We start from the raw sequence: 24,397 nt of genomic DNA on the forward strand, positions 1-24,397 counted from the left end.
CAGCACCCGACCCTCGCGCCTCTCAGCGCCCCCCTCCCCCGCGGACCAAACGAAACGCTTTATCATGAAAGCGATTTAATTAGCTACATTTTATTATTTGTTATCAGTCTAAGTATCAGTACTGGAATGCGACTAGTAAATCAGAACCGAGTCTCTTCGCCTGTACAATAACCATTATCGTATCAGTAGGTCCAACGCATCCAGTCATGTTTATTCTGCATCCGCTGCTGCAGATTTCTGTGCTGCTGGATGCGACACTGTGGCTGGCGGTCTTTGCCAGCCCTACCGATGATAATGTACTGCGGGCCGGCCATGGAGAACACGGAGAGCCGGGGCATGAAGAACCACATAAGGATTCCTACAGCACATTCGCCTCCGAGTTCCTCGAGTCCAGATACCTCTCAGATGAAGGTACGAAGGAATTAAAAGGCAGTGCTTTCATCAAAATCATGAATGTTGTTTTGTGTCGTTTCTCTGTAAACGTGAGCGCAATTCTTAGAAGCACTGAATACATGTAGTGAATGGTCACTGTTTGGATGCCCTCCCTCAGCCACAGGCCTTTTAATTAGGTTAATTGTATTGTCTGTTAGTGATAATTAGCAATACTTTTATAATATATTGTTTTTGATTCACTAATACAATCCTTTCCATTCATATGGTATAGAATCAGCACCCTGGTCAGCACCCCTCTGAAACTATCCGGTTATCAGCAGACTTTCCCAAGTCCAACCACAAGCCTATTTTATAATCAGTATACTGTCTGCAGATGCCCAGACAGTGATTCATAACGTCACAACACATCAATGGATCAAATAGAATAGAATAGAGTAGAATAGAATAGAATAGAAACTCTTATTGCCACATGACTGGACCGGTGTTGTAGGTACAGCTATGCAACATACAGTACATGATGGGACAATGTTCAGTAGTATAAAGCATGTTCAATCTGTAAAGCTGCTTTAAAGCGATATGTATTGTGAAAAGCGCTATACAAATAAATGTGAATTATGAATTGAATTAAACATAACTGATAACTAAAATAAGATTTTAAATGAAATCAAAATAAATGTCATTTTTCAAGCAGGGAATTCTGAAAATTCATGTATGCAGCATACATGACGGGACAGCGTTCAGTTGTATAAACGTGTAAATGTACAATACTATGTGTAATGTACAAAACAATACAATATACACTATCATTCAAAAGTTTGGGGTCAGTAAAATTTTTATGTTTTTGAAAGTCTCTTATACTCACCAAGGTTGCATTTATTTGATGAACAATACAGTAAAAATAGTGGTATTGTGAAATATTATTACAATTTTAAATAGCTATTTTCTGTGTTAATATATCTTTAGTGTCACATGATCCTTCAGAAATCATTCTAATATGTTGATTTGGTGCTCCTTATTTCCTATTTTGAAAAAAAAAAAGCTTAATATAAAGCTTTTGTAACATTATAAATGTCTTTACTGTTCTTTTTTGACCAATCAGTGTGTCCTTACTGAATAAAAATACACTATATACACTATATATTATATGTTCAGTATAATTAATATACAATACAAGATACAGGCCTAGAGGCCTCTACGGAGTCTGTGGTGGTATTAAAGACATCTATTTATTGTTTTATCTTAAACCTTTTTTTACTGAAAGAAATAAAAGCGTTACACAACATAGTATATTACACAAACCCAAATCTAAAGTTAAGACTAAGTTGAAACTAAATCATTGACCCTCCCACATTACAATGTATTAAAATGTAATTTACAAAAATATTGCATCATTAATGTTCATTTTCGTAGTAGGACTAGCTGAAACCAGTTCATTAATGTATTGGTTGTCTGATGTCTCATAGGTTACCCCTTCCCAACTGCACCCCCTGTGGACCCATTTGCACGCATCAAAGTTAGCGACTGTGGAATAACCAAAGGATGCATCAGGTGAGTGTATGGAACAAAAGTTAAAATTAATCTATGAACAATAGTCTATTGTGGTGTCAAATGGTGTATTGCATGCTGTAATTCAGAACGAAGCTGCAATCTGCCATGCAGACCAATACACTCAAGAGTTATTAATGTCAATCAGACCAGTCACACTGCTGCTGCAGAGTTGTTCTGCATGTTCTGCAGCATGAAATATGCATGCACATCATGAAGAATCTTTGTAGGTCTGTGATGATGGTTATTCTTAAAGAGATAGTTCACCCAAAAATGAAAATTCATCAAATGTCATCATTTAATTCATCCTTATGTTTTTCCAAACCTATGTGACTTTCTTTCTTCAGCAAAACACAAGAATCAACTGTTTTTGTCCATATAATGAAAGTCAGTGAGATTCAAAACTCCACAGGACCCCGCTGACTTTAATTTTATGGAGAAATAAACACTGAGACATTTTTCAAAATATCCTCTTTTGTGTTCCACAGAATAAAGTAAGTCATACAGGTTTAGAATGACATAAATGTGAGTACATGAATAAACTGGCCACATTTTAAGTGCCTCAATTTATTTGTCTCACTCTTAATCTTTCTGTTGCTGTAGATATGGCAAACCGGGCTGTGACGCAGAGACCTGTGATTACTTCCTGAGTTTCAGACGCATTGGCACAGATGTGGAATTCGAGATGAGTGCAGACACTGACGGATGGGTTGCTGTCGGTTTCTCCTCTGACAAAAAAATGGTAAAAAGGGAGGGAGTAAATATATATGGTGTGAATGCTTTCAGACCTGCTAAGAAATACACAATAATATTGTTGTTGTAGGGAGGTGATGATGTCATGGGCTGTGTTCATGACGATAATGGACGTGTACGGATCCATCATTTCTATAACGTGGGCCAATGGGCCAAAGAGATCAAGCGCAACCCGGCACGGGACGAGGAGGGCATTTTTGAAAACAACCGTGTCACCTGCCGCTTCAAACGGCCTCTTCACGTGCCACGGGAGGAGACGCTGGTGGACCTGCACCTAAGCTGGTACTATCTGTTTGCTTGGGGACCTGCCATACAAGGTAAGTCATTCAGCCCAATTTTAAAGGTGTCCTATTATGCTTTTTTACATTTTCAACTTTTTTAGTGTGTAATGTTGAGGTTTGAGCATGAAAACGTCTGCAAAGTTACAAAGCACAAAGTCCAATCCAAAGGGAGTTATTCTCTAGAAGAGTAAGCACTGTTTCTCAACTCTCTGAAACACCTCAATTGTAGGCTTGAGTTTTCTTACAGGAGCGTATACGTCAGAGTATTCCTCATTTAAATAATTCCCGCCCAAGGCATACACAAAAAAAGGATGAGGCCTGGTTGAGTTGCATTAGTAGTGTTTTGAAACTCGTGTTATGGTAAGGGGTGTGACATGCTTAAAGCGCTTGACAAATTTCAACACACTGGTCCAGCCGACCAATCAGAGCACTTTTCGGAAGGCGGGGCTTCAAAAACAGGAACTAAACAGGGCTGCATTTCCCATGGTTAACCTGCTATAGTACCATGCATTGTTGTAGAAGCTAACTAGCTAGTTTCCTGAAGCCGGTTGCACCTCTGTTGGTTAAACCACGTTAGTTCAACATTATAGGACTGATGTTAATGACGTCACGTGCAGGTGGTGGAGTAATAATTTCTACTAGTTAATTGATTTGAGATCGCAATTAATGTATTTAATATTATTATAGTTCATTTACATAAACAACAGAGAGCCATTCATTTTTTTTAATCATATTAATATGCAGGATTTGGCATACAGTTTACCCATGTATATATATATATATATATATATGCGGTTCATTCGGTCAGCAGGTTTCTCCACGTAACATAATTTTTCTGGCATGCTGCTGTAACAAACTGAGGACTACTTCATTCATGTCATTTTGCTTTATTTGATGTTTGATTCATCGTGGGTTCCCTTATACGTCAGGTTCTTGTACGGATTTATGCACATGCGCACTCCTCAAAAATGGAGCTGATTGTTGACGCTAAAATATATAGATTAAAATGTATATATTTAAATGGGGTGAAAGATATAGAATGTACTGTATGTTAGTTTGCTTATTGTGCCCAAGAGCATGTTCTATTTAAATCCATATGTCATTTTACCAAGAAACTATGCCTCTAACCACAGCTCGAAAGCTGTAGTTCCAACCATGTATGTTTGCGACGCTGTTTGTGAATGTTCACTGGAAATATGGTTCCAGGAAACGCAAAATCGTTAAACTATGTTGGTAATGACAGAACTTGCAATCATAGTTGGCTAACGATGCTTTTGTAAAAAAAGTATGTGTTTTTTGAGCATCCAAGCATGAAAACATATTCTAGTAGACCCCAAAAACAAAATCAAGATTTTGGAAAATGGCATAATAGGTCCCCTTTAAGACTACAAATTCAGCACGGTTTATGATTTTGCCCTGTTTATAGACATTTTGTTTTGTTTTCCTTCTCAGGTTCCATCACAAGGCATGACATTGACTCCCCACCGGTGTCAGATCGCATGATTAGCATCTATAAATACGAGGACATTTTCATGCCTGCCACAGCCTATCAGACATTCTCCTCTCCCTTTTGCCTCCTACTCATTGTTGCTCTTACCTTCTACCTGCTGATGGGAACACCATAACACGCAGAGAGAAGAGAGAATGAATACAACAAACCATAGAGACACTATAAATATGACTGTGTGCTAGCTTAACAGTATTAGAAACAGGCAGCAATAAAAAAGATGACAAGAACATTGTGATTCTACAATATCCTCATAAACTAAGATGGTATTTGGACTGCAGATTAATATTCAGTTATATACAAACAATGATTCTCATTCAGAGGAGAGAGTCTCCCATACATATATTACAATATATTTTATTTTGATAATAGAGTTGAGGAACCCCGAATGGTATTTTACGCCATGGTAAGTTTAACCTACAATAGTTGAAACAATCTGAGCCAAATTAATGTTAATATTCAGTATACTTAAGGTGTGGTCACAGTAAAATTTTGCGTACAAAAAATTGCCAATAGCGATGCATGTAGCACAGCTTTCTATTGGTCAATGCTGCGAATCATGAAAAACTTGAACCCATTGGAAAATCGTTTTCCTTCATGTGAAATTCTCGATTGTGTGGATTCCTATTGAAATGACTGCATTTCGCGTGAGAAAATTAGTCGAACAGCAGTAAAAGTGTCCAAACCATCACAGTGGCACATATCATGCCTCCTATTGAATTGATTATGTTTTGCCAAATCCCAGTAGAAGTGCTCTGCTGTTTGTAGTTGCCTGCTTTCCACTATTTTTCCAGTACATTATAGCTCTGATGAACATTTATTAAGGCTGTGAATTTTAGAGTGATGTAAATTAAAGTCTGTGACTGACTACGCAACTTACAGCAGTACATAATTGGCAAACACACATACACAGTATTCATAACACAACATCACTGCCTTCCAGTTAGCCAGCATTGCCAGCTCAGTATTTGATGATGCATGCCAGCAAAACAGCCTCATCTGAGCCATTTGCACCAGTGTTCACTGGAATAGAACCAGTCCAGGAGAGAATCATCTGGTTTTTATTTCAATGAATCAAAGACTTTCTATACCAAGGTCTTGCCATTTTGCCATGCCACTGCAAAACTTACAAATGTTCCAAGAACTAATTGCTGCCTGTGTATAACAATTTGGATCACACCAGTTAGTGTGTGGCTGTTTTCAGTTCTAATTCTTTGGCACTCTTTAAAAATGTCCTGTAAAAACATTTGTATAGAAGATTGAAGAGCGCCATGTAAAAATGTTTAGAAAAGTATTTTGTTTTAAATACATCATTATATTCACCTGAAGGATATATTTCAGAAAATGTACTTGGAAGAGTGATATGATTCCTTTTTGATGTGTGCAGGCCAGAGATAATCATGTAATGTAGCATGAATGGAGACATTGTATGCTAATGGTCATGGAATAATATGTTTGTAAGGTTGCCGGTGTTATATTTTAATATACTTTAGAATTTTTGACATTGACAGTATTAGAGAATATGCAATAATGAGTGTGTTTAGTGAGCCATTGTTATTTGAAACATTTGTCATACAAGCTATTACATAATTAGCAGCTTTCATACATTCTGAAAATTTACTGTGAATTCTCTCCCTAATTGGAAGCAAAGATGCCTGTTTGATGTTCCTGAACACATACTGCACTTTTTAATAAAACTATTAAGACAGCTGACAAACAGCTGAAAATATGTATTGTTTATATATTTGACTGGATAAAATGGGAACGTTTTGCTGATATCTGAACTTGTCGTGCTTGTCACGACATGGAGCCTTGAAAAATAATTTTTAATCATCCCAGTGACTCGAATCTTTTGATTCGGTTCACTAATATGTCTGTTCACTAATTCATTCAGTGACCCTTTCTGCAGGTTACGCCAGTAGAACTTTTTGTTGTGCTACGAGAGAGTCATGAATCATTGATTCCATCATTCACTCAAACGATTCATTTAAAACAACGAATCGTACGACAAAAACAAATCTTATCGCAGAAATAGTATTAGTAAGGTATATTATTTCGAATTCATACTTATCCTTTATTAAAATCAGAGTATCACAGAGTATTTTCCTCGCAATTTTCATCATTTATTTTTCCCCTCAATATGTGACTTTTTCAAATATAGTCTAAATGTCATTTCTTATGCTGTTCCAAACCTGTATGACTTACTTCCTTATTTGTAAATAAAAATAACATATTTTGAAGAACATTGTTAACCAACCCGTTTTGATCACCAGTTCTTTATTTCAATTCAATTATTTTAGGTTCACAGAAGAAGAAAAAAAATGTCGTACAGGTTTGAAACGAGCAAATAATGAAAATGTTTGTGTGAACTATCCCTTTAAAGATTCGTTCAAAAACGCTTATTCACTCACGAACGAAACGCAACTATATTGAAAAACAAACCCAAGCAAGGTACTTTTACTAATAAAGATAATATTTCAATGTCTGCCTGCTAGGCTGAAAAACATTATGACTTAACTACATTTCCCAGAATCCTTACTTCCTATACTTTCATCACTCATTGCCCAACCCTCCATTCCTTATGTGGTGGATCCTCCGGACCGAAACGGAGCGACGCTAGCAACCATGGCAGACACAGAGGACCCGGGTCCAGGTGCGGCCAGTGAGCCGGACACCCCGCGCACAACCCGGCCACACTTCGTCTCGTTCAGCGAGACCGTTCAGCCAGCAGTCGGGATGGTTAGCCAACTACTGAGCCAGCAGTCGTCCCTAAAGTTCGACAAAAACATCAAACAGGCCTTCTACAACACGGGAGCGATGATCTTCGTGGCGATCTGTTGCGGAGCATCGGTGTTGGTTTATTTCATCCTGGAGGCTTTTCTACGGCCACTGCTGTGGGCAGTGCTGTGCGGCACTTTCCTGCACCCGTTTAAATTCTCGCTCGCCCGACTCGGCCGCTCTTGGCTCAGTAGGCTGCAGGACAGCGGAACGCCGATAGTGGTGGGGACTCTGCTTGTACCGGTGTGGTGCGTGAACTACGGGGTGGAGACTCTGGGCGAACTGGTCATAAATCGGCTCAATGTACTGCTGGCGGTTGGGGCTGGTGTACCCCTGCTTTATTTCTTATATCTGTTCTGGAGCGTCATTGGCATGCAGGTGATCCTCAGTCACATCTGTACCATCATCTGTTTCGGCCTGGATTGTTTCAGCGCTGCGTGGGTAAGTACCGTGTATAATGATGACAAGTGAATGGGAAAGAGACACGCCCCCTGTCAGACCATGCACAGGTGAAAGTGGTTTTGAAACAGGGAGGGACTGTTAAAAGTTCACTCCTACATAGATAACAGAATAGTGTGCAAACATATGAAAATGTAATAATGAAACGTATTGAGCGGAGCCTGTATGCCTCAATAACCAATAACTTTATTTAATACTATTAATAATTATTAACATTATATAATATATTTTTCATATATTATACTAGCAAACTAATATATATATACATACATACATATGCATAATGAAGATGAATTTTTACTCTTGTGGTATTATAGGTTTGGTGTATCAAATAGTACATAAATTTGTCAGATGTCACAAATAATTTTGTCACTATAGAGACATTCTCTCTGCGCCTCTCTTTCATCCATCAGAGAAGCGTATATTTACATTGCAAATCTGTCAACCATTGTATGGTCGCATCTGGCTTCAGATAGCCTAACCATGTGCAAATATGTTTGTATACAAAAGTGTGTTTAAACGGTTCTGAAATGTCAACATTTCTTGAACCCATACTCAATATATCTGAGTAGGAATTGGAGCATGACATCCCAGATGCCAAAAATATGGCCTTAAGGTTACACAGCCCAAATGATAGATCATATATATTTCAAGTTCTTCTAAAGGTTACAAGAACTCTACAGGACTACATTTCACCCTGACCTTCAATTTAATGATCTAATTATCTGATTTTTTACTTGCCTATAGGGCTTAATTTAATTAGTACAGGTCTTGTGATGACTGTTTTTAGTTCAAATTGTCATCGGCAAACAAAAGTCCCCTTTAACAGAACCTTGTGATCAGCTCGCAACAAGAAAACGCAAAGCTCTTGATTTGGCCAGGGATCTGGCAGTGGAACAGTCTTTATTTCTTCAGACTTAAAGGAATTGGGGAAGAAAAAATAAATATATATATAAAACATATAATTTTTGATTATAATTACATATAATTATGAAAATGTTCATATTTGGTAGAACAATTCCTTTAATGAAAGTATGTGTGTTGATACACTCTTGCAGTGCTTATGAGGGCTGGGAACATACTGAGGGTTTTTGTGATTATAAATAGATTGGTGGCAAATGTTTGGTGCAGGCACAGTAGTTACCAGAGAAGTCCAAATGTTCTCTCTCTTTCTCTTTGGCAGGTTGGCACGTTAGTTGTTGGCTATGTGTTGGCTGTGGCCTTTAAGTGGACACCTAGCATGGAAGGTTACTTGCGTTCCCTGTCTGTGCCTGTATGGACAGCACTTATTTTCTACCTGGGTAAGACCCTTCTGTTTTAAAACTGAATGATTCTGTTTAGGTTTTATGTGGCATTTCATGTAGTGATTGACCGACACCGATTTTTTTTGATGGTCGATGCCGGTCAATGGCCAATATAACGCTGATATATATGATATCACACTATTTAATTTAAAGGTAAACAAGATAAAGTAAAGTAAAAGTCCCTCTTCCAACACTCATGAGCCAAACAGAAAAACTTATCATCTGATGTTGATAATTTAAAAAAATGCCAAATATTGTCTGCTGAAACTTTAGCATTGACCTACAGTGCTGTCAATGAAGGGATGCTAAAAGAATCTTACTCTTTTTTTTTTTTTTTTTTTTTCCCCAGTCTCTTTGACAGGGTCATGGCGGGTGCCTGTGTTTGTTGTGGTGGTGCTACTGCTAATAGTGGGCTCTCAGGAGAAGCCTGTTGTTCCAGGGAAAGGTGAAGAAACAGAAGCTCCAGCTCTCATTCGATTTACCTCTGTTCTTGATGTCCTCTGACCTTTGGTCCTCTCCTCTCTCTCTATAGGCCAGCTGTCTGGTCAGGTTCTCTCCTTTGCTGCTAATACAATCTTTATGGCAATCTCCTGCAGTAACGTCAGCCATGCTGAGAAGATACAGGAAGAGACAAGTACCAAAGAACAATCCAAAGGTGACACAAAAAAATAGCTTTGGTCAAAATTTGTCACCAAAAAAGTCATTCGGTTTAACCAAAATTTCAGTTTTAACGAATGACACTTTTGGTTATACCGAATGATGATATTTTCAAACAATGGTAACAGGCTGATATCTAGCTAGCTAGCAAGTTAGCTTGCTAGCTAGCCAGCAAAAGGACAATCAACTGTTTTGTATTTAGTACAAGTTTTTAAAATATTACATTTTCCATGTTTTATAGCGGTTGTACCGAATGACCTGATGTTTCGGGACAAGTGTATGTGCAAGTAAAAACATGAATTTTTCAAATAGTTAAAAGAGAGTTAGTTAATTTGCTTCAGGACCATGTGGTCCTTTTGCAGGTGTCTGAATGATGTCACATCCTGTCACATGATATTGACAGCATGACTTGATCCAAAATGGTCCCTTTATATTGGTTACTCCAAATGACATCAATGAAATGAATTTTTCCGGACATTCTTTCTCATAAGAAAGCAACGACTTCTACACATAATTTTAATACTATTTTGCACTATGTTGATATATGATGTTATAAAATCATGCCAGATTAAAAAATATATATACATTTATTACATTTTAAGATATTTTAATCACAAATGAATTGGCTGTATTGGCCTTTGGACGGTTAAACCGAATGACCTTTTGACACTTCAAAATCTTTAAAATACCTTTATATGTAGCAAAATATATAAAAAAAAAAAAAAAACTTTTGGATTCAATAAAAAAGATCGAGTTGTACTACCTTACATACTTTGGATGTCATATCTTTGTTTTTTATTATTATTAAGGCCTTTGGACAAAAAAAAATGACGCGTCACGTCATTGTCCCACATATCAATACTGAAATATTTGAAACAGTTTCCATGCTCATTTTCCATTGTATTGGTACACCGATGCCAGCTGCACTTTCTCGATCTCTCTTCTCTCTTGTATTAGTTATATTACAATAATATATTTCTGTCTTATTATTATTATTTATTATTATTATTATTTTTATTATATAATCCCCCTCAGAGCTATCAGGCCTAAGGAATCTCAGTTCATTAAAAAAATACTTTATTACTTTATTGATTATTGTCAAAAGTAAATTAACTTTGATACTGATTAAATGTTATGCCCTGTTGTTGTGGCAGTTTTTCCCTGTGGTATCGAAAATTGTCACAAACGTCAATATTTTTCAAAGTACTATATCAAATAAAGTACGAAATTTCTGTATCATGACTACTCAAAGATTACTATCATCATTAGTAAAGTGGATTTTCCCCCCTTCTTCCCCTCGCAGAATTTATGGACTCCCCAAAGGTGGTCTTCAGCCGGAGTCGAAGCAGGCTAGAGTTCAGGGGTCTCCAGCCCAAAGAGAAGGCCAGTGATATCTACTTCGTGCTGCTTGCGTGGGCTATAGTGTTGGTGCAGATCTGGCTCAACCTCTGGATCTTACAGTTATTGCCTATCCCTGTTGCTGGTAAATTTTGTGTTCATGGTCCTGAGGTCACGAGTGTGAAGATAGTGTTCATATTTTCATGAATGAGTGCTATGTTTTCCAGTTTGGGTCCTGAAGAAGATGTTTGTCCGTTTTGGAATGAAGGACTTCATTGGACGGACTCTAGTGAAATGGTGGTCGGTTTCTGAGAAGTTTGTCAAAGACAGACAGGATGCTCTGCTGCCTGGACCGATCAAAGGCTTAGCTCAGTTCTTGCTTCGGGTGGACACTAAGGTAATATCTTATATAGATACACCCACACAAAAGCGCTCGCCTGTCTGCTGGCACACTGTCCTTCACAACACTTGCCTGCTGGTAGTTGTCGCCACATGTGCACATTTATTTTTGGAGGCGACAGAGATCTGTGATTACAAAGAGGAACTGAATGTGGTTGTGGCTTGCTAATTCTCTTCTTTTCTTACACATCTAGGGCAGAAAGTAGGCAAAACTGACAGAATAAAAGCTATAGAGGTCAGATGTGGATGCTTCTGTTTATATCATGACCTGTAGAGGCATGTGGGGAAAAAAATGAATTATTCAACAGATGTGTTTTCAATGTGTGCTAATCTATAAAAAAAATGTCATTAGCCTGATAGTTGGAACACAGTTAAATGCACTTCCTGTCTCTCAGATTTGCTCAAGTACTTAGATCAAATCGAGAGTTAACTATTTTAAGTCTTTGCATAGTGATGTTGTATTCTAGTTTTAGTTGGTAGTTTTCGTTTTCCATCTACTCAGTATCACTTTCAGTTTAATGGGTTTGAGTTTTTGGACTGTCTAAAGTGAATGAAAACCCACTGTTGCAGTCAATCTAGATGAAACCCTACACTTCTAAGAAACCATTTGCCCACCCCCCTCACCCCATAGTAATCCAGTAGAGTAACCCAGTGTCTGTCTTTAGTTTTGCCTTCTCTTATTCTTTCACTAGACTATGTTGATCACATATGCTGTCAAGAGCAAATCTATTGAAAACATGCAGGGTCCAAAATTAACACATTTGCCAAGAAGCTAATGTGAGTAAAAAAATTGCTTTGTTGAGGACATCAGACTATTACTTGCATAGGGGTGTAACGGTACACAAAAATGATGGTTCGGTAATGTACCTCGGTTTTGAAGTCACAGTTCGGTATGGGTTCGGTACAGCAGGGTGAGAAAACAAAACAATTTTTTCTTTTTTTTTTTTCTTTTTTTTTTATTAAACAATGTTTTACTGAACCAACTGAGTCTCTGTCTTTAAATTTATTCAATTATAATTAAAATTTTCTTAAGGATAAAAAAATCTATAATATACTATATTAATAACTATAATAAAGGTTACAATTAACAAAAGAGCCCAAATTATTAAATTCAGTTGCTATTTATTTTTAGATATAATCATCAACACTCAAATAATAATAAAAAATGTATGTATTGTAAGCATGTAAATGACACATAAGGCAGTTTTTGCATTAACTTCTGTTTCTCCAATTCGTTGTTGAAATAATCATTTACACAGTGGCTGTCATAACTTGTTTTCATTAAGGATTTATTTAGGCCTTACATTAACTAACAGGTTAAGTAAAATATAATTAATATATAGGCTAATATAGTGCATATATTTAGCGAAACAGTTCATTTCCCTAGCGAATTAACAAGCTGTTGACACTGAATGGCTTTTCTGAGGTAAATGTAATACTAAGTGGCATGTTGTTTACAAACTGTTTTACTGACGTCTTTCCGCGGTTGAAACACTGATTGAGTGATTACACAAGATTTGTTTCAGTAAACTGTATCTTTCAACATACCTTCATGTTCATTCTGTGGTAGTGAAGAGGAAGGGATGATCGCGTTCACTCGTGCTCCGCGCTGCCGTTTGAACTGAGGCGCCTATACAGCGATCTATCACGCCACATCAAAATGGCATTTATTGTTCGAATTTCGTGGTAAAATGGACAGAATTTGAAAGATGGCACTTTGTTTCTTATCGAAAGTAACATAACACAGAGCTTATTGTGATTATTGGTGGTTAATGCTGGTTAAAATAGGTTAGGCTAAAAAGCATTACTGTGTGCGCCCCCTTTTGGATTGGAGTGTGGATCGCCTGTGACTGACAACTTGGAGAGGAATGGAAATGGAACATGGCATTTACACTACTGTTCAAAAGTTTAGGTTTGGTTGATTTTTTTTTGATTTTTTTTTTTATGTTTTTAAAACAAGTCTCTCATGCTCACCAAGGCTGCATTTATTTGATCAAAAATACAGTAAAAACAGAAATATTACCAAAAAAAAAAAAAAATTATAATATTAAAAATGTAAAATAACTGTTTTCTATTTTAATATATTTTGAAGTGTAATTTATTCCTGTGATGGCAAAGAAGAAACATATAGGACTATTATTATTATCAATGTTGAAAACAGTTGTGCTACTTAATATTAATGTGAAAACCGTGATTTTCAGGATTCTTTGATGAATAGAAGGTTCAAAAGAACAGCATTTATTTGAAATACAAATCGTTACTGTTACTTTCAATCAGTTATTTGTCACTTTTTTTTATCCCAAACCTTTGAACAGTAGTGTATGTGGAATGTTCCTCACATTAATCACCAGAACGAATAAATTTGTAACAAAATCATTTGTCTTTGCTTTTGTGACAGATGCACTGTTCACTAAGTCACTAATAATATGCACAGGAAAAAAACAACTAAATACTAAATAAACTAAAACAACTAAATAATATTTGTTCTCAAAAGAACAAAAAATATTAATTTTTGATCAAATATTTGCTTAATACTTAATTAAGTGAAGTAAATACTTAATTCACTCACCATTAGCAAATGTGGCAAAATGTTGGACCTTGTAAATGTGTATCTATAACTGAAAATGTTTTTTGACTCATTTGTTTTATATCACCATCATATCCCTCACTGACTGTCCACAAGAATGAAAGAAGGTAAAATAAAGAAGAAGACGCTTACAAAGGATAATCGTAGCAGATCTTTGTTTTGTCCCCTTGTAGGGCTCACCAAATCACACTCTAATTGTTCCTCACATTTCACCGTCCGGTCTTGTTCTGTTTTTGCCTTGAAAACACGTTGATGTTTGCTGCTTTCCTGCATATTGATTGGTTGTTTCTAATAACCGTTTGTCTCTCTGTCTCTTTCCTCAAAGCTCTGGCATTGGCTTAACAAGCAGGTAAATTTTTTGTACTGGCAGGCGTACAAGAGAAAGAGAAATAAAGAAAGAAAGTACAAAGGGGTAAAGAATGAAAGAATGACAGTGTGCTTTCATTAGAAGCTTTGGAGTGATGCTTCCCCCCTCCCCACTGTTACCCCTCCATCTTCGAGCTTCTGCTTAGCTCACTGGCTTATAGCTGTTCCTGCTGTGTGGCACTTTGTGCTGTGGAAGGGAGCATGTGCCTCTGGATGTGATTGAGATGCTGACATACTAACTGTCAGGAGAAAAATGCAGAACAAAACCCCAAGAGTGTCCACCGCCTCTTCCACAGCTCTTGAAGTGTGCTGGGCTGGTTGTCTTCAGAGTGTGTGAGATGCATGTAGGGAGAGAACAGACAGGGGGAATGGAGGGTTGGGTGAAGGGATGCTCTGGTCTGCTGAGACCAAGTTTGGTGGTGTTGCTGGGTGGGTTTGGTAAAGGGGTTTTCTTCTGTCTGGTCCTAACTAGACACACAAGCTGCCTACTGACCTCTAAGGTATAAGTGATAATCTTCATAAGTAACTCTACACAAGAAACACTGCACACCACACAAATAACACTCTGCATGGGAAATTCCACTACACTTGATTTCAATAGTTTGATGTTAGCATGTTGCTAAGCTAACAGCTTGATGCTCTAATAAGCGCACACAAATCTTGATTAAAATCATCTAATTTTAATTACATAACTATTTTTTATATTGGTAGTGTTGAATGAAATATAATAATATAAGTATAATATAATGTGAATACATAAATATAATAGAACTACATATTTTTTTGAAAGAAAAGAAGAGTCAGCAATGATGCATTAAATTGTTCAAAAGTGTAATGTTATATTCTATTATATAAAGCATTTCTATTTTAAAAAATGCAGTTCTTTTGAACTTTCTAATCAAAGAATCATGAAAAAAAGTATCACAATTTCCACAAAAATATTAAGTAGCACAATGCACAACATGGATAATAATAATAATACATGTTTCTTGAGCAGCAAATCAGCATATTAGAATAATTTCTGAAGGATCATGTACATTGAAGACTGGAGTAATGATGCTGAATATTCAGCTTTGCCATTACAGGAATAAATTATATTTTAAAATATATTCAAATAGCAAATTTTTTTTTTTTTAATTTGTAACAATATTACTGTTTTTACTGTATTTTGATAAATGCAGCCTTGGTGAGGATTATCTTTAATTATTTTAAAAACATTAAAAAAATCTTATCGAACCCAAATTTTTGAACGGTAGTACACATTTCTCTAGCATCATCCGCCTCTTTAGGTGTTCAAAGCCTTTTAAATGCACATTCCATGTCTTATTATGCATGATTATATGTGTGTTGTTTCAAAGAAAAAAAAGAATATCTTTGTAATCTTTCACCAAAATGTAATAAGTTGCTCCACTTTTGACAAACTATATATATATATATATTCCATCCTACAATAATTTAGCAATATATATTTAGAAAGAGATGTTGGAAAGACTTCAGAATTCTTCAGAATATTCTGTCAAAGAATATTTTTGCTGTTGTTAGTTTGTTTGTTTTCTGTTTTATGTCATTGTTAATGTTCCATGCATCAACTCCTGTGTTGAGTCAGATTAAGATGAATCTGACTGTGGCTCAACAGGAGCAGATGGTGATGAAGTTATTTTCAGGTCTGAAAGTATGTCCCTCCCCTCAGGAATCTTTTGGCATTTGCCAGCATTACTTTGAAACTGCGTATCAGGCTCTTAACGTTTTGGAGGAGGAGTGATGCGGTTCTTTTTTAGTCTTTAGTCTTTCTTTTAGTTTCCTTAATGATGTACTCTGTACTAATCCATCCTCAACATTACTAGTTTTGTGTGTGATGTTAACACTTAGCGCTAACAGGACCAGGGAACAGGATTAGACGTGCAAGTACCGCCCACAGGGCTGACAGAATCTGGGTGAGCAGAGAAACCAAGTCCACCTGCCAAAAACAAAAATATGCCCACCACCTCCTGTTTCCTGACATGATGATCATCAGTTGTGCTGTTAGCTCATTCACTCAGCAGTTAGTCTTGCTTAGTCATCCAACAGGTTAGCAGGGTGTCAGAGCATGTGAATTTTCAACAGAGTGTTTACTATTAATATTTTCGCAGGGTTATGAAGCTCAGAACTCATCCATGAATCCTAAAGTTTTTAAAGGAATAGTTTACCCAAAATGTTGTTTTTAGTTAATAACAACAATCTGTTCCTCTCAAAAAACTGTTGCAGGGCTTTAGAAAACTTGAAATAAAGGAATATTTTTGTTGTTATTTAAACGGAAGCGCTCGTCTGCAGCATAATACAAGCTCCACTGCTTTCGAGCCATGTGTCGCGCTTGTCTCTTAATAGCAATCGCTCCAGCGGCCTCGTTCCGCTCCAACGGCTTTCAGCCACACCCTGCTTTCATACTACAGTAATGTTAATAAATCTTTAATACAATAGCTCATCCATGAATATGATTTCTGCCCGAGCCCTGGATTCTTTTCCACCGGCTGTAGACATGAAGACAACACCTCCCATGATTCCACGAAATCAAGGCGCCATCAAGCTACGCCTTTGTTTTGAATAAGCGACCTCTAGTGGCAAAAAATTACATATTGTGCCTTTAACAGAATAAATAACTTTCCGCTTTGGTTTTATTGCATTATCATTTCTCCTTCTGTTTTACCATGGAAGAAAAAGTAAACAAGAATAATATTTTTGATTGTTGGGTGAACTGTTCCTTTAATTGTTTTATTTTACTGAAAGAGGTTAGCATTTTACTTTTAGGTTTTCAGAACCAAAGGAACACGATTGTTCCTCAGGTTTGGCAGAGGGGAAGCAGGTTTCTGTGTTCTCACACAGTTGCATGATAGATCAGAATTGTTTTGTTGAAACTGATCTCTCTTTCTCTCTCTCTTTGATCTCTTTGCAGATGATCGTGTGGCTGGAGCGCTCCTTGGATAAGCTTATTAGTATTTTCATTATCTTCCTGCTGGTAACCGGCACACTGCTCATGGCCTTGCTGCTCACAGCTATGGTACCGTGTTTTCAAACCACTGTCCTTGGGCTGATTATTCCACTGCGTGAAACACGTGATCCGTGACTGATCCCAGCCTCCGCACACATCATCTCTCACCAATTGTATTTTTGTTCACAGGTGCACCAAGAGAGTGTTCATATCATAGAGGTCACCAGTAACCTGATCAACGAGACTGTGTCCAACCACCCAGAGTGGGCCAAGTAAGTGGAAACACACACTTAACATTCACTGGAAGTCGGGAATCTTCTCGAAATGTTGTGTAACAGACTGTGTGTGTGTGTTGTAGTTGGCTCCCAGAGGCCCAGGTTGTTCAGAAAGCTCTAAACTCTGCTGCCACAAATGTTTATCAACACGGGAGAGAATGGATCACACATAAGGTCAGAGTTAAGAGCTTACAATGCTGTTGAAGACTACATGAAAAGACATAGTGAATTTTAAGAGACAGATAAAATGAAAGTGAAAGGTGACTAGCACCACTACAAGTACAGTAATCCATACAAATCTTGAGCTATATTCCAAGTCTTCTGAAGTATGATAGCTTTGTGTGAGAAACTCAAAACTCAAGTTATTCTCTGAAAATCTTTCCTTTTGCGCCTGCTCTCAAATGTCATTTGTGTCATTTGAATATGCCCTCTTTAAAAAGTATACTTTTAAAAAGAGTACCAATTATGGAAATACCATACTTTAAAAGAATATACATTAGTGTGTACTGAATGTATTGTTTTCAGACACTTAATTGCATGTTTATTGCAATTTAATGAAAATGTATTATAGATTAAAGTTAAATTAAATGCAGTTAACTGGACTTTAGAGTGCTTTTTTTTTTGACCCACTTAAATGCAATTATGGAATAACACAATGCAGTTACTCACTTAAAATAAAGTGTAACCAAATATGCCAAATATACTTAAAATCACACATTTAAAACATTTAAGTGCACTTCTTTTTCCCAAGGTTGTGCATGGAAAAGTAAGTTATTATTGGTTAATATATTATTGGTTAATATTTTTGATGCTTAAGTAGTTACATCAGCAGAAAAAAATGTTTCAGAGCTGGAGAAGTTATTACATTTGGACTAATCATTATGAAATCAAACATTTCTTTTTGTTAAATAACATAACATTAATTAAAAAAAAATTAAATTATTAATTGGAGTCAAATTTGATTTCATGTTCATGTCTTTAATCCTTTATTCTTTATGTCTGTGTAAAATTGAATAAACATTTGTTATATGTGTTTTTATGAATGTGTGCATTGTAGCTTCATAAGATGTTGGGTGATAAAGTAAACAACACGGCTGTGATCGAGAAACAAGTTCTAGAGTTGTGGGACCGCCTCTATCAGTCCTGGATTGTTAAGGTAATAACAAAACCTTATTTAGTCACACACAATCACACTGCAGAAAATGCTTTTCTTACTTAGATTTTTTGTCTTGTTTCCAGTTTAAATATCTAAAAATTCTTAAATCAAAAAGCATTTTCTAGACAAGTAAAAATCGTCTTGTTTTCATAAAAAATAAGTCAAAATTAAGTGAGTTTTTCCTTAAAACAAGCAAAATAATCTGCCAATGGGGTAAGCAAAAAAATCTTATTTCAAACCGAAAACAAGATTTTTTTGCTTACCCCATTGGCAGATTATTTGGATTAGAAACAAGACAAAAACTGTACGTAAGAAAAGCATTTTTTGCAATGCACTGACATATATTTTTTGTTGTATTCCAGTCAGTTTATTTATTTATCTATTTTGTAGAATGTGACTCATACTGGGCGGCACCGTGGACACAAGCTACATCTGCACAGGCAGAACAGCTGGCTAGGGGACATACTGGACTGGCAGGACATCGCCTCATTCGTGCAGGAGAACATTGAGACTCTGCTCTCGGTTAGTCTCCAGTGTGTGTGTGTCTGTATGTGATAGGGAGTGTCTTTATTTGGCAGATTAATGAATATGCTGTCTTCTGCGGTAGATATTGGAGTCTCTGTGGGTGGTGATGAGTCGAAATGTTGGTTTGCTGATATCCACAACAACCACGCTGCTCACTGTACTGTTTCACAGCGGCACCGCACTGCTCAACTTTGTTCTGTCTCTGGTAATACACACACTCAATTGGATTGATGGGATTGGATGTTTAGGGGTGAATTTAAAATATTTATTGTCTCTCTGAACGTATAGGTGATTTTTCTGACCACGCTTTTTTACCTGCTGAGCTCCAGTGGTGAATATTATAAACCTGTGAAATGGGTGATCAGCCTCACACCCCTCTCCCAACCTGGACCCTCTTCAAACGTTATCGGCCAGTCTGTGGAAGAAGCCATCAGGTACACAAGTCCATGTGGAGCTTTGGTTTGTCTTAAAGCAGTGCTTCTCAACCCCCAATATAATATAGATTGGGGGTTGAGAACTCCCAATATGCATGTATGTGTTTAACATTATAAAATTATTTATAGTTAATTTACTTAAGGATTCTCTCAGATTCTAATAATAATATTAATAATATATATGAATATGATTCCAGAAGTCTCAAGAACTGTATGTTCTTCAATAAAAACAAGTTATTAAAGAAAAGCATTTTAGCATTTTAATTAAGATTGTTTTGATAAATTGATAATAATAATATTAACATTTATTTTGTTCATAATATATTAATTTAAATCATCTTAAGACATCCTTTGGAAATTTGCTAAGGTCCCCTGGTTGAGAACCACTGTCTGAAAGGGAATTCAAGAATAAATACAAACATGTTGCGGTTCCCACAAACAATGCTTTTACAAACTGATGGACGAGTGAAAATTAAAGGCAAAAATGTGTGTACAGTAGCAAGTCTAAATGAGGGGGAAGCAGAAATTAGATTTTATAGTGATAGTTCACCCAAAAATCGAAATCCTGTCATCATATACTCACCCTTATTTTGTTTCAAATCTGTATGACTTTTTTCCTGTGGAACACAAAAGAAGATACTTTGAAAAATGTTGCTGTTTTTTGTGTCCATACAGTGAAAATCAATTTTCAATGTTGATTGGACTCCAGTGTTTTTCAGAATATCTTCTTTTGCATTCTACAGAAGAATGAAAGTCATACAGGTTTGGAACAACACGAGGGTAAGTTAATGATGACAGAATTTTCATTTTTGGGTGAACTATCCCTTTAACACCAGTTAAAGACGCTGTACTTTGTAATTACCACAAGAGGGCAGTATTATTCTGCTTTTTCTGCCATTTGTACAGATAATTTAACAGAGATCATGATCAGAACAACTGAAATGGGGTGAAATTGACTGCTATTAATATGCTGGTTAAGAATTTCGAAGGGGTTCATCTACAGGTAGGGGTGACCCAGAAAATGGAGAATGAATGGGGTCACAATTTTGCTGTAGCGCAGCGGTGCCCTTGAGCGTGATGCTTCTCCAGTGGAAATTAGCATAATGTAATTGGCTTAGAAAAAAAACATCTGTTATGTTTTTTTTAAAGCACAATAACATAACTTTTCCCTCCATAGTCAATGTCACGAGCTGTGAAAGTGAAATGAGGAGAGGAGTTAAGTATTTCCTTTTACTGTGAGCTCAGTGTGTGTGTTTGCGCTGATGATGCCATCACCCAGAATGCACAAAGATGTTCCATTAGACCCATTTTTATGAGGGCTATCACAGAGAGACTGATTCACTTTGACTCCAGTCAGGGCTAACTGAAGGAACTGTGTTTCCACTCTCTGTCTCACCCTGTTTTTTCTTTGCAGGGGTGTGTTTGATGCCTCTCTGAAGATGGCTGGATTTTATGGCCTTTATACTTGGCTTACACACACAATATTTGGCATCAACATTGTCTTCATCCCCTCAGGTAAGACTAAAATACACACTGACATAAAGTCGGTCTTTGGCATGTTTTATACCGCATTCTCTGTGTTTTCACACTGACAGCATTTCTGCTGTGACTAAACATAAAATTTGATAACTTTTAAATAAATTCTGTTCAAAGTATCTTGAAAAATATCTCGGTTTCCACAAAAAAAAAATAAATAAAATTAAGCTATTTTCAACATTGATAATAATAATGCTTCTTGAGCAGCAAATCGGCATATTAGAATGATTTCTGAAGGATCATGTGACACTGAAGACTGGAGTAATGATGCTGAAAATTCAGCTTTGCCATCACAGGAATAAATGACATTTTAAAATAAATTCAAACAGAATACTTTTGTAATAATATTTCACACTATTATTGTTTTTACTGTATTTTTGAATAAATCAATGCAGCCTTGGTGAGCATAAGAGACTTCTTTGAAAAACATTTTAAAAAATCAAAACTTTTTGAACGGTAATGTACTTTTATCTTTCTATGTTATATTATTCCATCTCTTATTTGTCTTGCCTTTCTGTCTTTTTCTCTCTGCAGCAATGGCAGCTATCTTAGGTGCGGTGCCATTTTTGGGGACGTACTGGGCGGCACTGCCAGCGGTGTTGGATTTGTGGTTGGCCCAGGCGGAGGGAGTCAAAGCTCTGCTGCTGCTCTTCTGCCATCTGCTGCCAACATATTTTGTTGATACGGCCATATACTCCGATATATCAGGGTGTGTTTGTCTTTTTATACTTCTAAACATGCACTCCTTGATTTTTTTTTTTTTCTTTGACAGCTTAATGGGACAGTTTACTATTTTGTCATTATTTACCAACCCAAAATGTTCCTCTTCAATTGTGTTTATCCGTGTGTTGGGAGTTAGATTTAATGTGTGTGTGTATACATTATGTTTATGTGCAGAGGTGGACACCCGTATTTGACAGGCCTCGCGGTAGCAGGTGGAGCGTACTATTTGGGTTTGGAGGGCGCCATCATTGGGCCCATCCTGTTGTGCATATTGGTGGTGGCGTCCAACATCTACAGTGCCATGCTAATGAGCCCTAGCAGCAGCCAGGCAACTCCAGTGCAGAGCCACTTCCCTGTACATCATGGCAGGTGATATAAACCTTTGTTGTGCCTCTAATAACTAATTTTCATTGTAATCCCCATTCAAACTCTTTTTTTTATTTTTTTTGATCAATTCTCAGGTCATTCGCAGAAACCCCAATGCAGCTGAAGAGAAGCAATGAATAAAAGAGAAGTTTAACAAGCCTTTTACACTTGCTAACAGCACACATCACTCTGGGGTATCTCATACAGCACTGCAAGACTATAAAAGAGGAAGCTTACGGATACAGAAACTTTCCGTATCTTCACCCTAAGGGTTCACGCAGCGACAGAACTGCTACGTTCTCTGCTAATGTGGCTTTCATAGCACATAGCTTAATCATGCCCCTTGTTGTCACCCTCTGTGCTAATAGTTCATTTAGTACTTAGCACTGTGATGCTAAATTCCGGCCACAAAAAATGCTACACCACTTGCACTCTCCAGTGCAAAGTTTAGTTAGCACGCTTGTGCTTTGTCTAGCACTGTACTGGTGCTGTGACGCTACCTTCAGTTAACACACTGACAATACTACATGTTTACATCATGCTTTACTGTAACAGCTCACCAGGGTCCCAGTCATCGGACCATGTTTTCAGGCTAGAGATCACTGATATTTTTTGTTTATCTGGTTATACTGATAATTTATCCCATATTGTGGATGTTTGGCACTGTTGTCATGTAAATGGTTATGTGTGTGAATGAAAGGACGTTACTCTTAGATTTTACTATTCAAGCATTTGTTTAAAGTGTTATATCTTTCTGTTTTCATACATATACAGTCTGTGTTCCTGGAGATCTAGCTTCCTGTGGAGTTTAGTCCCAAACCTGCTCATTCACAACTGCCTGCAGAATTAAGTGAATCTTTTGTTCCTTTAGGTTTGTTTGATTTGATCAAGCATTTGAATGAACTCTACAGGATGTTCTCCAGGAGTAGGACTGAACAGCGCTGACTGACCTATACAAATATCCTTATTCAGGAGGAGTATTTGTTTATGAACAAATTCTATATACTGAAACGTAGCTTTATAACAATGTGAAACTAACCTAAGTAGTCTGTTTGCAACACACTTCCACATTTGTCTTTTTTTTTTTTTTTAAACCAGCTTGCGATCATATTACCTCAAGTGACTTAATGAATTTTTTTCTGGTTTAGTTGGCCATACGTGAAGTACATTATGATATGTATGTACTATTGTTTTTTACATATGTATTTCTTAATCTGTGTTGGATTTTATTTTATTTCTATTGCATAACTTCCTGCTTAGGAATTATGTTAAAATCCCTGTTTTGTACTAATGTGGCTATTCCTCCTTGTGAATACAGTAGTATTTGCTCTATGTATTGTTTAGTGATCAAACATTGGAAATAATCATGTTTTAACCAGTTAGCAGAGGCACACAGGTAGGTAGAGCTGAAGGCAAAGAGAATGATTAAATGCGACTGGCTGCTTGTTTACAGATGAGAGATGCCTGTAAGTCAAGTTTGAATGCATTGCACTGAATAGATAAAGCACTCACTGCTGTTTCCCAGTGTTACAGGGGTTTTTTTTTTTTTTCCTTCTTTATTTTGCCTAGGTTATTCAGAAAGCCTGTTCACATGTTCTGCTAAAGATGTCACTGAAGAGTGAAAGTGGATGCACTTTTTTATTTAGGTTCATGCCAAATAAGAGGAATATATATATATAAAAATATGTATATAAAGCATGGTTTTGTTTAGTTTTTTTATTGTGTGAAATACAAAAAGAGTGTTTTGTTCATATGCTGAAGAACTAATAAATTGTTTTAATAAAACTGATTAAGTTTTTAATTGGGTACATCTGTATCTTTCGGCATAAAAAAAACTCAGTGTAAAATTGAGTTGTTTTATCAGGCTCATTTAGGGAATTGGATGTTGCAACCCACTGAATTTATTTTAGGCATTAGAGAACACAAATCCTGAGCTGATCTTAATCCTCTCAGAGGATTCACAGTCATGTTCAAGTGATTGACGTTTAAAGCGTTTATGCCACAGTCAATAAGTAACTTTTCTTAACTGCGACTTTTTATCTCACAATTC

The 24,397-nt window shown here is 36.7% G+C and overlaps 2 protein-coding genes across 3 annotated transcripts; both read left to right on the forward strand.

Annotated features, from left to right (window-relative positions):
• Positions 1–6,210, forward strand: LOC127497527 (DOMON domain-containing protein FRRS1L). Its single transcript, XM_051866038.1, has 5 exons — positions 1–411; positions 1,857–1,941; positions 2,542–2,680; positions 2,762–3,008; positions 4,425–6,210. The coding sequence occupies exons 1-5, from the start codon at positions 207–209 to the stop codon at positions 4,595–4,597; spliced, it is 849 nt and encodes a 282-aa protein (XP_051721998.1). The 5' UTR covers positions 1–206; the 3' UTR covers positions 4,598–6,210.
• A 597-nt stretch (positions 6,211–6,807) lies between these two features.
• Positions 6,808–24,136, forward strand: tmem245 (transmembrane protein 245). 2 transcript variants are annotated; one of them, XM_051866030.1, is made up of 18 exons: positions 6,808–7,698; positions 8,900–9,017; positions 9,370–9,465; positions 9,553–9,675; positions 10,981–11,160; positions 11,243–11,412; positions 14,327–14,350; positions 17,297–17,401; positions 17,522–17,604; positions 17,691–17,781; positions 18,665–18,763; positions 19,154–19,285; positions 19,371–19,493; positions 19,577–19,722; positions 21,137–21,237; positions 21,793–21,967; positions 22,156–22,350; positions 22,443–24,136. In XM_051866030.1, exons 1-18 carry the CDS (start codon positions 7,105–7,107, stop codon positions 22,486–22,488), a joined length of 2,601 nt encoding a protein of 866 aa, XP_051721990.1. In that variant the 5' UTR covers positions 6,808–7,104; the 3' UTR covers positions 22,489–24,136. The 2 variants fall into 2 exon arrangements, with proteins under 2 accessions (XP_051721990.1, XP_051721991.1); XM_051866031.1 differs by lacking the exon at positions 14,327–14,350 and having other exon boundaries at positions 6,812–7,698.
• The last annotated feature ends 261 nt before the right edge of the window (positions 24,137–24,397 follow it).

The sequence above is a fragment of the Ctenopharyngodon idella genome, chromosome 16 (genome assembly GCF_019924925.1).
Source record: "Ctenopharyngodon idella isolate HZGC_01 chromosome 16, HZGC01, whole genome shotgun sequence".
Lineage (NCBI taxonomy): Eukaryota > Metazoa > Chordata > Actinopteri > Cypriniformes > Xenocyprididae > Ctenopharyngodon > Ctenopharyngodon idella.